The sequence below is a fragment of the Callorhinus ursinus genome, unplaced genomic scaffold, assembly GCF_003265705.2.
Source record: "Callorhinus ursinus isolate GAN/ISIS: 27379988/994484 unplaced genomic scaffold, GSC_fseal_2.0 scaffold13, whole genome shotgun sequence".
NCBI classification, from domain to species: Eukaryota; Metazoa; Chordata; class Mammalia; order Carnivora; family Otariidae; genus Callorhinus; species Callorhinus ursinus.
The window spans coordinates 6,472,890-6,487,505 of record NW_027397075.1 but is presented as its reverse complement, the minus strand read 5'-3'; the positions used below and the strand labels follow the sequence as shown (position 1 = coordinate 6,487,505).

General features: G+C 41.5%; 1 protein-coding gene across 4 annotated transcripts in view; it reads right to left on the bottom strand.

The window, feature by feature from the left end:
* Positions 1-14,616, bottom strand: part of TXNDC11 (thioredoxin domain containing 11) — a 59,436-nt gene that overhangs the window by 31,093 nt on the left and 13,727 nt on the right. For 2 of the 4 annotated variants that reach the window (XM_025855618.2, XM_025855617.2), the window contains exons 4-5: positions 13,943-14,072; positions 4,130-4,223 (exon numbers count right to left, since the gene is read on the bottom strand). In XM_025855618.2, the coding sequence (XP_025711403.1) occupies positions 4,130-4,223; positions 13,943-14,072 (224 nt within the window). The remainder of the gene's footprint in view (positions 1-4,129; positions 4,224-13,942; positions 14,073-14,616) is intronic. The other 2 variants (XM_073899500.1, XM_025855619.2) reach the window with 1 other exon arrangement.

Here is a 14,616-nt window from a genome sequence, read left to right as displayed (position 1 = left end):
CCTAGAACCTGTTTCATTCACAGAGAACTGTTAAACCCAATGCCTGATCCAAACTCTCAAGAGTTAGATCCAGGAACCCAAGGGAAAAAAAAAAAAAGCAATCTCAGAATCAACCTTGCCTAAGAAATCAGTCCCTTGTTTTCTCAATACCTTTAAGAATGTGTGTCACTTATAGAATAAGAAAATCCTCCTCTCTGGACTTCTTGCTATTACATAAAATTTCACAATCTAACAAAAAAGTGCTCCAAAAAAAGCTTTATTCACGAATAAGGATACGGAGGAGAGCGCTTTGTATGCATCCTGACTCAATTCTACCAGCAAAGCACAGCTCCACTGGACGCCACCTGGTGGAGTAGAGAGACCCTACACTGGAATTAGCAGTTCGTCCTCTAATAAATTCCTCTTTAAAAAATTCATTACAACAGTAGTTCCCAAAAGGTGTTCCTTAGAAAACTAAGGCCACAAGGTTCCCCAGTCAACTAAGTTTAGGAATTCCTAACGGTGGCAGAAAAAAGTAGAAACGACATCCTTAGTTAATGGATTAGTGTATTTTCAAGGTAACATTTAAGTACCATGTGAATTTCAGTTCAGTTCATTAGGATTCCAGTGTCAGGGGACAGAGAAAAGCCAGTGGAAAGACAGAGAAATAATGCTTCAGGAAGGGGCCAACGCAGTCCTGTCGTGAGCGATGCCTACACTCTGGTCTAAGGAACCCAAAAGGCCAGGCACAAGGAGAAGTGGTGGTGGTGGGAAGGGATCCAAAGTGACTTAATATCTCATTGCTTCAATCACTCTCACTTGAGCAATTTCAAGGTCAAGTGCCCTTTATTATAGTCATTCATTCAACCTTTTAACTACAACACTGAAATCAAGAAAAAGAACCACACATTAAACTACATGAAAATACAGAACTGCTGGGCACGTGGGCAGCTCAGGTCATGATCCTGGAGTCCCAGGACCAAGTCCCACGTCGGACTCCCTGTTCAGCGGGGAGTCTGCTTCTCCCTCTGACCCTCCCCGCTCTCATGCACTCTAATAATTAAAAATCTTAAAAAAAAAAAAAAAAGACAGACAACACAGAACTGCTATATAAACAATGGTGACAGTAACAGCTAGGAAAATAACAGACAGAAATATGACAAAGCAGCACCGCCCACACCACCTAACAGGCAGGCCTCCACCACAGACAGATCAGCACCAAGACTGCAATCAAGCAGAGAAGGACCCAGATAACTGAGATGAAAGGAAACAGTTAAAACAAACAAAAAGAGAAAGCAATCAGTATTAAGTGCTCAGGCAGAAAGCCAATTTTCCCTAATTCCATTATGATAATGTGTAAAAGTATCAAATGTTACAGAAACGGTCTTAAGAGAGGGAGCAAAGTACCATGGAAGCAGATCTTACAACTAAACGCACGCATTCTTGAGGCAGGCATGTACACTCTGGTAGCACACTCTCCACACTAGACACGAGGCTTCACATCCGGTACATTCTCAAAATACCTATCCACTGATGCCAGCCAGCTACCTGAAGACAAATGTCAGAGAGTGTCCTGGCTATTTCCAAGACAATTAAAAAAGAATAAAGGCAATGGAAAGATATGTGCATTTTGTAAACACTTGTGGCATGTTAAACCAGGACATCTGCTTTCTACCACAAGACTAAACACTTCTCTAGTTAAGCTCTCCATAACCAATTGTTAAGTGAGGCAAATGTGTCTTAGGCCTCAATTTGTTGTACACAATCTAAATACAACCTTGACCTATAATTTACATTTCAAACTATAACATTAAAAAAAAGTGTGCACACCTTTCTCTTACTGAACAGCTACTATTAATAAGTAAAATACTGTCTGACTTGTGGGTATGAGAAAGAAAAGCGGAGGAAAAAACCAGATGCTCAAAGCAAGGTTTTAGTGCACATATTATGGAAAGTTGTCATTCCAAACTTGCCTTTTTCTTCTAAAAATGGTTCCTTAAACCCACAAAAATGAAGTGAAAAATGATGAATCAAAATGAATCTCAGCTCCTGCAAAGTTCATATGCAAAGGATTTTACCAGACCCCCCTAGAGTCACAAGCTAGGGAAGAAATGTAGTCAAGGTAATCAGAGACTAGATTTATTCTGAGAAGAAACTGCCTGTGATCATTTGTCAATATCAGGGATTCGACCAAAGAGGTTTACTTTGTTCCTTCAAATAGTTTTTACTCATTTATCACCTTCCTTTGCTTAAAAAAAAGAAAAGAAAAAACAGAGGGTAAAAGATTACCATATCTTGTACTTGCAAAGGTTCTTCCAAAAAAGAAGTAATATTTTGGAAACCTCTGAATGAAAAAGTAATTTAAGATGAATCATTAGCACACAATATAAGCTAACCAGATAATAAAACATCCTTCCACCATCTTGAAATGTCCTCTTCAACTCAAAAACTTGAATGCTACCATCATGTCGATGAGTAAGTGAGTGCAGATTGGCCTTTCATGTTCAGTTTTCACTTGAGATCTCTGAGGCTTTCATTTTCTTTTTTTAGATTTTATTTATTCATTTGAGACAGAGAGCGAGCATGAGTGGTGAGGGGAAGCAAGAGGGAGAAGCAGACTCCACACTGAGCAGGGGAGTCTGACACGGGTCTCGATCCCAGGACCTACAGATCACAACCCCAGCCAAAGGCAGACGCTTAACGACTGAGCCACCCCAGGCGCCCCGGGGCTTTCATTTTCTAAGAACATTTTTGAGTACCGGCTTCTTAAGCTTTTTTATGTAGGCAGTATGCTGCTTTCAAAATTCAAACTTACACTAAGTCTTCTTAGTCACCTGAATCTGGGCAGCTCAGAGTCTTTCAAGTGGACAGACACATACTTATGTGACAGGCTGATTTCCTCTCTCAATGTCCCCAAGGTGAAAAACACGAATGCAGTAGTTCTCTATGCATACAACCCTAAGACAGTGTCTATCTTAAAACAGCCAGTCATATGACTGTTTGATGTATTTCTAGTATACTATTCTAATCCTCCTCCCCTCAAAATATGGAAGCAATCTAATACGCAGTAACAGAAGGACAGTTACATATTTTTGGTTGATCTACTGGGGGAAAGATGACACAGCCATCAATCTGATCGCTCACTTGGCAAATAGTGACTGAACCCCTGCTATGTGCCAGATGCTGGAGGAAGAGCACTTACTGAAGACACACGGGCCCCACCCTCAGAAATCGCACAGTCTGAGGAAGACAGCCGTTAAACAAATCTCATAACTTCATACATAAATACAAACTATGTTAAGTGCTATGAATGAGAAGCAATAGGATACCCAACTGAGATCAGGGGAAACTGTAGTAGTGGTATTTGACTGGACCCTGAAGGATGAATTGGGGTCTGATAGGTGGAGATCCGGGCCCTAGAGGCTGGGGAGAACGGACCCTAATGCGAGGAAGAAGGGGCAAGAGTGGGGACCAGCTGAGGGTCCACTGGTCTAGTCCAGGGGCGGGGGAATGGGCCTGGACCAGCACGGTAACAGAAGACACAGACAAGTGAGATGAAAGTGTATCCAACAGAAAACTGACAGGAGGTCATGACTGCTACAGAGAAGAACACGGAGCAACATGAAAAGATGGGCAGGACACAATGTTTCATTTAAAAAGTAGGGACCTCAAATAATACATGATTCAGCTGAGTATAAACAAATAAAACAAAATTTTATATATATGTATATGCTTGCTTATGCTGTGATGTGACATGACTTTTATACTTGTAAAAATACTTCCCAAAGGAAATGTATTCCCAAATTATGGTATATCCAACTGGTAATATAACCACTAAAACTCTGACCAAAACTTGTAACTATACATTCAAAAAGGTTACGGTATAAATTTTCAACTGCAAAATATATAATTGCAGACACGGTATGATCAAGCCACAGTTTAAAAAGCTAAACATCTTAGAGACTAGACTGTATTTGAAATAGCATAGTATTTTGTTTGCCAATAGAACACAAAACAGTGTATTTTATATAAATACAGAGAAAAGGAATCGGGAAAATTAAAGTATATAATCATAAGGGTAACATACGTAAAAGCAGATCTCAATATATACACATTTGTTGCAAGTACCAATGTCTGGAATCATTTTTACCTTTCTTTAGTGAGTGCAGCGCTGAAGTGAAGAAGGTCAGATAACCAGGAGGCTGGGGCGAGCCATTGAACTCAAAGTAGCCGAGGACTCCAGGCTGCAGGAACAAGAGCAGAATGAGGTGACTGAGGGACCCGGAGGCCACTGCGTCACAGGAATATTTTATATCTGGACATGCCATCATTATCTGTCAAATGCAATTTGTTGTGTTTCATTTTTTAAGAAGGCTAACCACGTGAACAAAGTTGCGGAACAGGACTGAGCTTTCCCTCCATCTAGACAACCAACAGGGTAAGGGATGGAGACGCAGAGCGTTCACAGGGGCATTCAGAGCTGAAACTTCCTTCCCTCTCCCTAAGTGGGTCTCTCCACCCTCTGCTTACAGTTCTTCGGCAGACGCTTAACCATCTGAGCCACCCAGGCGCCCTGCTTACAGTTCTTCTGCCCTGCTTAGAGTTCTTCTAGGTCCCTGGCTAGAAACCTCACCATCAAGTTCAAGTACTCATGCCTTTTGTTTAGTGTCTCCAGGCAAACTAAATCAATGATTTCTTTATAACCTCTCTCAGATTTCTTCCTCAATCGCTTCCTCTCATTTACTCTAAACATGCCTTCACACTTAGGGAAATCAGGTTAAATGAGACTGGCTCAGCTAGTGTTCAAGGTCATCCTTCCAGGGGCTCTTTGCCCCCACACCCAGACCCCACCTTATACAATGACAACCCTCCTCTCTGGTCAGGTCAGTCTGTGGAAGGCCCATCTCTTACCCTCTCGCTCCTCCACTCCCACAAGTTTCTTTCCCCCTGCTCAATCCATTTATCTAAGCTTTAGCACAGAACACCCCTGCATTCTGCCAAACCAATTAATTGTCCCCTACCAGACCAATCCTGCCTTCCACGTCAGGGTAATTGCTTCCTTCTCTTGAAGGCCCTGTGGCACAAATTCTGTCTGGTGGCATCCTGTGATAATCGTATCTGCCCTAAAAGCCAAACTGTGAGATCCCTGGGGAAAGAGTGCCGGGCCTGGAGTCTGACACTGAATGGTCTTGGGTGGACCCTTCAATGGAAAGCCTCAGCCTCCTTCTCTGACAGATGCGGACAATTCATCACAAGGTTACTGAGAAGAATGAGCTTGATAAAGCACTAGGCAAACGTAAAGACCCCTTTCTGGCCCTAAAGCACATGCTTCATAAGTAAGTGGAGCTGATCTGATCACTGGGACAAAATCAGATCCCAAAGGTAAAGTAGAAATGTAATCTGTTGGTAAAATTTTCCATCAGTACACTGTAAAAAAAGAGGAAATTTCTGATCTGTAGTGGAACACACACCCTTTCAAATCTAAAACACTTGCTTATTTTAAGATTCAATTTTAAATAAATCAACTGGTTTTTAGAAACTGAGAGTCAGAATGTTTAATCCTAATATCTAAAAAAAAGAAAACAGCACATAAATTTATTTCTCAAACTGAGGAAATCAGAAAACAACATTTTCTTCTGCTAAATTCCTTCAACATGTTTTTAACAAGCCAACCCAGGACTGACTTCAAGTAGAATTACAGTGTTTGGGTTTTTACGGTTTCAAACAAGGCTATGACAGTGTAATAAGCCCTTCTACCGAAAACAAAGAAAGACAACATCTTTAGAAATTCTAGTCACTTTGTTAATACTGGGCACAAAAGACAACAAAAATGGAAACTAACAGAAAGACAACAGACTCACTTAAGTTTCTTTAAATTCTGACCAATCTTCCAAACCAAAATCAAATGGAATAAATTCATCCTACATATGCACACGGGTACACACAGTAGTGAAGTAAGGAAAATGCGAATTCTGAGTCTTCACCAAAAACACAAACTCAAGCTTTCAAAACGAGTAACGGGGTGGACACCTCTATAAGGGAAGAGTTTCTTCTTGTTGACAGCCTCACCGCTGCAGTTTTCCAAGGGCCTTTGTAGTTTGGAGGAAGGAGCCTCATCTTCAAAAGAACCAGCACTGCAATTTTCAAGCACTTTGACCAAAGCAATCCCATAAACAATACAAAGCAAACAATCCCATCTGCAAAATTATTTTCACTTCTCATTGCCAAAGAAATGAAGACCGTAAGACTCAACAACTACAGGGGATGATACAAAGCTACAGAAATTGGTAAAAACTAGCCATTCAGAACACAAGGAACAGGCAAAGTCTACTTCAAGTGTTATTTTTCAAATATGCACAATACCATTAACAGTCTATATTAAATTTTGAAAACTGGCATGTTTGAGAATGAACCTTAAAATATTTCAAACAAAAAAGTGCATCTTCACACACAAGGACCTTTCTAGGTCCAGGCCCATAGTTTGCTCAGCAGCAAATAAACCCAGGGGCCACTCTCAGGCAGACGACTCTGTCTGGGCCCCGCACACCTGTGAGGCTCTTTCAGATGAGACGGCCGAGCACATAGACCGGCCTGACGCTGGGCTGAAGTTGAGGAGCAAGCCCTGCCGGTCCACAGGCTGTCCCTGCTCACTTGGATGCTTACCAACGTGTGAAGGTCTTCCACCCCTAGGGTCCTACTGGTCCACTCCTGGATGCTTAACTGGCCTCCAGGTGAGCAGACACAGGAGTTCAAGTGCCCGTGCTCTTCCTTCACGCGTGTAACTGGTCAGGTTTAAATGGGACCCATGACAGTAGGAAAATACCTCTGTGACCTCCTCTCCTACCACTGTGCCCTCTGCTCTGGCTCCACCAGTCTTAGTCCTTCCTTCGGACCTCTGACTTACTGTTCCCTCCTCCTGCAGCACTCCCTCCATCTTTCCTCAGGGCTGCCTCACACACAGACTTCAGTGGAAGTTTCTGCGGCGATATCCTTTCCTCAGAGGAAAGGCTTCCCTGTCTTCTAAAGCAGTTATACCATTCCTCCCTGCCCTTGTGTCTACCACATCACCCTCCTTCATTTTCCTTTGGGCACTTATCTGAAACAACCTTGTACATTAGTCAGAGCCGCCCTAACAAATTACCTCAAACTCGGTGGCCTCAAACAACACATTTATTCTCACAGTTCTAGAGGCTAGCAGTGCAAAATCAGGAGGGCAGCAGGACCGTGCTCTCTCTGGAGGCTCTGAGGAAGAATCCTTCCTTGCCTCTTGCCCAGCTTTTGGTGGCTCCAGACATTCCCTGGCTTGTGGCTGCATCACTCCCGTGTCTGCCTGTGGCTTCACATGGCCTTCTCGCCCATGTCTCTGTGTCCTCTCCTCTTCGTATACAGACACCAGTTATTGGGTTTAGGACCCACTCTAAGTCCAGGATGCTTTCATCTCGAGATCCTTAACTAACGACACCTGTAAAGACCCTATTTCCCAATAAGGCCAATGCTGAGGTTCAGGGCAGACAGGAATTTGGGGAGGACACTACTCAACTCCCTGCACCTTGTCTGTGTTCCTGTTTGTTGTTTATCTCCAGAGGGTCTCTGTTGTTCATCACTACATATCCACTTCAGACAGTACCTGGCACCAAGCAGGCACAAAATAAACATTTGTTAACGAGTGAAAGAATGGAGACAAAAAGATGAGACAAAGCTCCTCCTACAATTTAGCAAGACTAAAACATGATGAGTACCAGATTACAACTTGACCCAGTTTGCGTGCTTTTAATTCCATTCCATGGCGTACAGTATACTCAGCACCTGTTACCATGAGGAGGTTGGAAAGAGGCTATTTATAGGAGGCCAGCAAATCCTCGTCAGCATAAAATATTTCTTTGCTAAGTGAACACCATTTGCAGTGAGGCATACATTTTGGCAGACGGTGTGCACACCCTCTAGTGGCCATAATAGTAACCTCAGTGTTTCTACTCAATGGCACTGAAGTATTTCTTACTAATGTTAACTCACACCTAGAAAATTCAAAACTGTTTCATTCACAGTGCTATCAAACTAGGAGTTGACAGAGGTGGTATCTATTTATTTGCTCAACTGCAGAGCAGACTTTTACTAACAAACAACAGGATAACAGCAGGTGCCAGGCATTCTACTAGGTTTTTCTCCAAAAGGCTCAGGTTTTCTATCACCGGGCAATTTTCCTGACACCCTGCTTTCCCCTCCAAAAGAGTCCCAAGATTTTTTTCCCATCCCACTTAAATTTAAAACAATGTGGTGTGACAAACCTGCTAAGAATAAATTAATGGATGTATGCTAAATCACTGATCCTAAGTGGATAAATCACACAAAACTCATGAAAAGAATCAAAAACTATTTTGGCTGCAAATACAAGATAAGCATTCTAAATAATACTGTTCGCTTTTGGTAGGTAGGTTACAAGGCACAAATCAGATGATTCTGTCAAGTGCTTTCAAAAATAAGAAAGCATTATTGATGTAGAAGCTACTGATACCTAAGTCAAATGATACCTAAAAAATACTAAAATTAGAAGAGCCATAGAACTCCTGACTTTGTAAGTGACATTACCATTACCAAACGCTATTCCCTGCCCACTCAACTCGACATTCACCAAAATAAAAATGCCCTGGCATATGTCTGTCTATGTTGTCCACAAGTGATAAACGACACTTTCCTGTCTGTATCTTAAATAGGCAGGAAGAACCCTCAAGGAAGAGGGATTCTACAGCTGGAGGGAATGAAGAAAGTAGAATTTTTTTTTTAAGATTTTTTTTTTTTTTTTGAGAGAGAGAGAATGAGAGACAAGAGAGCATGAGAGGGGGGAGAAGCAGACTCCCCGCTGAGCAGGGAGCCCAATGCAAGACTCGATCCCGGGACTCCAGGATCATGACCTGGGCCGAAGGCAGTCGCTTAACCAACTGAGCCACCCAGGCGCCAGAAAGTAGAATTTCTTAACATGGTTTGCAACAAGAGGACTTCAAGCTCTTCTTCTCCCTCTGCAGTATCCGCTGGCAAGTTTACTTCAGTTTTTAGTGGCATTCATTATTTATAAGGCAGGTATGATTTCATTTATTTACTTATTTACTTATTTATTTATTTTTAAGAAAGCTCTACACCCAACATGGGGCTCAAACTTACAACCCCCGAGATCAAGAGTCCACGTTCTACCAACTGGGCTAACCAGGTGCTCCAAGGCAGGTATGATTTTAGTGCATGTCTGAGAAGAAAAATCTAGATGTTACCCTGCCTCAATTCTGTGACTATCCTACATAGAACACCCACTCAGTAACACGAAATAGTGAAACCTTGCTGCCTTAACAGCAGGTCAATACCCATGGCCCCATCCTCAATCACTATTTACTCTTAAAAACCATTCCTAAAAAGGAAGGGGGAAAAGTTACAAATTAAGAAGCCAACACCTTCAAAATTTTTCTATCCTGAAAGAGAAAGCCTGGAAAATGACAGAAAATAGTTAAATACCCAAAGTTTTAACTTCTAGATCCATAGTGAAGTTTCAACTCTCAGACCTTAAACATTTCTTTGGACACAAGCAAGAATTTGGGGAGCCAGAAGCCCTGGGCTATAGGCCAGTCTCCACTGAGGGTTAAATTATACCCCTTGCGCCCCCCACCTTCCGAATCTGTTCCAAAGGACCTACCATTTCTATCTCATATGGCTATGAGGAAGATAAGAAGCAAAAGCACATGAAAACTGGAGGGCACTTCACCAGAGCATAGCTTACACATTCTTTGTTGGCTAATAACAAAGTATTTTGGAACTTACAGAAACATGTATTTATAATATTCACCCTGCAATGTCTTTCTGTGATGTTCAATAAATCAAAGGCAAAATTATTTTCCTAAAAATTGCATCCGGGCTCGGTGTCATATTCTACTCAGTGCATCCGGGCTCAGTGACATTGCTAATGTCAGGACTAAAACCTAGAAAACTAGAGGTAATGACGAGCAAACTGATTTGGGCAGGTTTGAGATATCAAGTCAAATACAATGTTTTCCACTGGTTAAAAACTTTTACTGTTTTCGGTAATTCAGTATCAAATCAACTGAAAGAGGCTTTTGGAAGGACTCATCTGAAGGACTTACAAAAATTCCAACCAAGGTAAAACTAGAGCACTTCTCTTTGTGACAGCAACATAAGCATATACATATATGGTCAGGATACACATAATAAAGTAAAAGTTTATGTTAAAGGTTATTACTTCCAGAATATCATCACTTCCCAAGTAATAAACACTAACGGCACAATTTTATGATGGTCCAAATGCTCACAAATATCTCGATTAGAGACAAATGAATTTACAATTAATCAGTATGGTTTTCTTAATGAGGGGACAACTATCAAATGCACTCCTTCAAGATGCCACAAACACACCTAGAGACATAAGCAAAAAGCACTGCCATTCTAACAAACCTCAGAAGTGCCACAAAAACATTAAAGCATTACTTTATCCCAATTCTGGTATACTTAAATTTAAATACACTTAATATTGAAATCCCTTTACAAAACATAAAAATTATGAGATAAGGCTCTTGATCAAAAGATGTACCTTTCATAGTAAGATTTTTTTAAATTAGCAAGACCTTTAACATATTAGGAAGCATATTTTGTGGGGAGGGGCAGTAACAACTTGAGTATAAGGCTGAACATCACGGACAGCTCTACTGATTACAATACAACTCATCCTGTCTCTAGTCCCCCCCAGATAACGCTCCAGGATTTTCCAGTAAGGCACTGCTTGATTTCCATATTCTCTCTGCCACTGTGATACAAGATAAGCTTGCAATAATTAGATTGTGGCATTCTGTGTGCTACCTGAAAAAAAAAAAAGATCTGTTTGTTCTAATACCTGTGAAGCATCCTAAGGCCTTATTTGGGAAAACAGTAATTTACAAGAGACATTCTCAACTGAGGCGATTTTGACCCCCTAGGGGACATCTGGCAATGCCTGGCTATTTTTGGTTGTCACAGCTAAGGGGGGGGGGGAGGAAGTGCTACAGGTATCCAATAGGTAGAGGCCAAGACTGCTGCTAAACATTCTGCAAAGTGTGGGACAGCCCCCACCCTCACAGAACTACCTGACTCCAAATGTCAGTAATGCCGAGGTTGGGAAACCTTAATTCAGAGGAATGTCCAGAAGCATATTGTGCTCTATAGCGGGGCCTCCAAAAATGCCTTTACCTTTCCTCTTTATTCGACTCTTGAAGCCATGGCAGTGGTTTCATTTCTGGATCTAACATTTTGCCGTTACGTTATCTTACAAAGAGTGTGCACGAAACCGAGACCATCTAGGCAGTGTTGGTATGTTTCACAAGATAAATGGTTTCACAAGTGCCATGCTGGGCTGGCCTCCCAAGTTCTCTCACCATTAATCAAATATTGTCTCTTGCCAACCAGGCAATTTCACCTCAGTGAGAAGCAGCCCAGTGAAAGATGATACTAACATGATAAAAGCTATCTACCCCTTGGGAGGAAGCATTCTATAGGCTGACAGGCCATACAGGGTCCCATCTTGGCAGCACCTTCTTGGTCCTGTTTTAAAGGCAGTCTAAACATTGCTGTACATCACTCTAACTCAGCGGGCTGCCGAAATGAGTGATATCACCAGCACATCAGTGAGTCTGATGTGAACTCAGCATCAAACTTGGAGCATCATCTCTGAAAGCACTGCTAACACGCAGATTCAGAGAATGCAGAGGCTAAAGGTAAAGAACCAGCCTTGCTGCTCAGTCATAAAGGGGAACTCGCCTCTCTCCTGCAGGTCCAACCACAGAGACACTATAGAGGCCATAAACAAAACAAGATCAGAAAGAGCTCTGATACAGACGTTCAAGAGCCATGTCTCAAAAAAACTTCCCCAACCAATAACTGACGAACCTTCTTCTGCCTCCCTCTCTCAGCCTCTAAACTTCCCCAAAGCCAAAACAGTCAGAAGGGATTATGTGAGCCAATTCCCTACCTTCAGAGACGAGAAATCTGTGTAAAACTCAGAAGTCAGAGACTTGCTAATGTCAGGACTAAAACCTAGACCTCTAGAGTCCTAGTTGAGTCCTACTCCTTATCACATGACCCCTGCTAAGAACTGGCTCCGAACTCTCTGGATACAAATCTCCAAAGGAGCTGAAAATAATAATGAAGTTGCCTCTCGGTGCTCTTATTACAAGGCTAAATGATCTCAATGTTTTCCATACTTTTCTTTGAAAGGGTAAACACATAATATATACTATTTATTGATGTGCCATTGCTCGTCTGCCATTTTTCCCTTTATTTTTTTAGGAGAAACTCAGTGAAAATGTAAAGAAAAAAACAGAGGGTTTCAAGCAAAACTAGGCACAGTGTTCCACAGAAGTCCCTAAAGAGCCTACCTGAAGGAAGGCCTCTTTGCCCCTGCAGGTCATTTTTTATCATCTTGATTACAAAACAAACAAAAGATTTCTTATATAAGTAGGAATTCCAGCAAACATTACACACGTGTTGAGTTCTCTCAATAGTGCTAAATATCCAGGATTTTCCCATGATGCCATTTCCATGGATAAGTTTTCATTTATTGGGACTACATCCTGCAGGCATTTTCATGTCTTATTTAATCCCTGTTTATAGATGAAGGCATGGAAGCTTAAAGAGGTTAAGAAGCCCATAGGCCACAGAGCTAACAAGTGATGGAGCTCAGTGTCTAAGTCCCGATTCTTCACCATTCTGCCATATCGCCTCCATGACCGTCATCTACTGCAAATCTACATGAAAACCCACTTATCACACAACAATTGCAGTTAAGAGTGAAATGCCCTGTTCCAGTCCCCTGATGCCTGGCAGGTAAGTGACCTGCCCCACGTCACAGAACCAGTTAGTGCTGCCAACGGGACCAGGCCCAGGCACCCAGGGTGGCTCCCAGCTGCCAGCCTGCCCTGGCAGAACGAGAGACAAGCCTGTGAGGGGCACAGAGAGCCACCCCGTAGCCACATAAGAGTGAGGACACATTCACTCTAATGCACACCAGAGAACTTACACGCAGAATAACTAGGTATTAACACTGCTGCTTAGAGAACCTACTCAGAGTTAACATATAAACAGTGTTCCTAACATGACCGAAAAGCTGTAACGACATCCCAGTGAAAGAAATTCATGTCCAAGCTACATAAAATCTCCCCAGTGCAAAAGGTAAAATCCAACCCAGTCACAATTACTAAATCCTCAGTGAGGTCTGGATTCATAGGGTTTATGTCTCAGCTACCTATGGTCCTGTATCTAAGTATCATTTTTACTTGCCATACCCAAGTACGATTTACACTTGCTACAATGACTTTTTCTGTGGAACTAGTCTTATAATTTATTTAGACCATTTTAAGCTTTATACTGGCCTCTGATTAATAAGTGGTCCTGAACACACACTAAGATCCTATAAAAACAATTTATCAGGGGATGAAGCTGGCAATGGGAAAGCAGCAGAGAAGCCATGTTAGGAAACTTTCTGTTAATAAGACCTTGAAAGAGTTATGCACTTTATAAAATAGAAGGGCACACATTCCCAGTTTTTTTAAAACTAAACTACAGCTGACAAGTAAAACCAAGTATTCCATAGTAACATGCCATACAGTGTCAAATAAAATTTTTAGAAATTTGCAGGTGCATATAAACCTGTAAGTTAATTCTTATATGCTCTAAGCTCATCATGAGACAAACTGAAAGTCTGCTGGAAATTCCCAAACAAAAAATTCACAAGGTTTACAAGTGTTCCATTCTCTCAAAACTCACTTGGCTAAACCATCCCTACAATCGAGTATCTCAAAAATCATTTAATTGGGGCTTATCTATAATGTGATCTTTTCATTGCTGCAAATCAAGAGGTATAAAAAACCCTTCTAATATAAACAATCCAACACAACCCAGTGAAACCTTGGGGATGGGAGGAGATATGAAAGACAGGTACCTCGTAGTTTGAGAGAAAATCTAGTAATTCTGATTGAGATGGGATGTAGAGAAGTGGTTTCATCACCCGGCGGACAAACTTCTCAATGTAAACAGCACTCATGGGGCCTTTGTATTCGATTGGTCCAAAACTAGTACCAAAAAAAATAAAAATAAAAAAATAAAAATAATACACCATGCATTAAACCTGTAACGCATAACTGAAATCATCAACACCACAAGACGATCCTGACTGCTTCATAGGTAAGTAGCCTGTGTCCCGGGAGGTGAATGGAGGACCAACTGAGAGTAAGCATTTCATGTGCCGGGAGGCACAAGCAGCCACTACTTTTCTATGAGCTTAATTCAACTGCAAACTGAATTTCAAACAAAGAACATTCATTCTAGCCTCTGGGGGAAAAAGAAAAATTCCCGTAATAGTATTTCTTTAAAAAACAAAACCAAACAGAAAGGCAATCCTGGAAACTGACCAAATGCTAAAGGATTGCAGGATCTTAACTACATAATTCAACGTGGGGGGGGGGGGGAACGGGACTTTCTTTTACACATCACTCTGAAATAAAAAACAAGCTGAGCAATTGGCCCTTGGCCTACTAAAATGTACTTATTAAATATTCCCATAGGCACTTACACAAAGGATCACTAAATAACCTATTCAAAGCTTTACTGTAACAA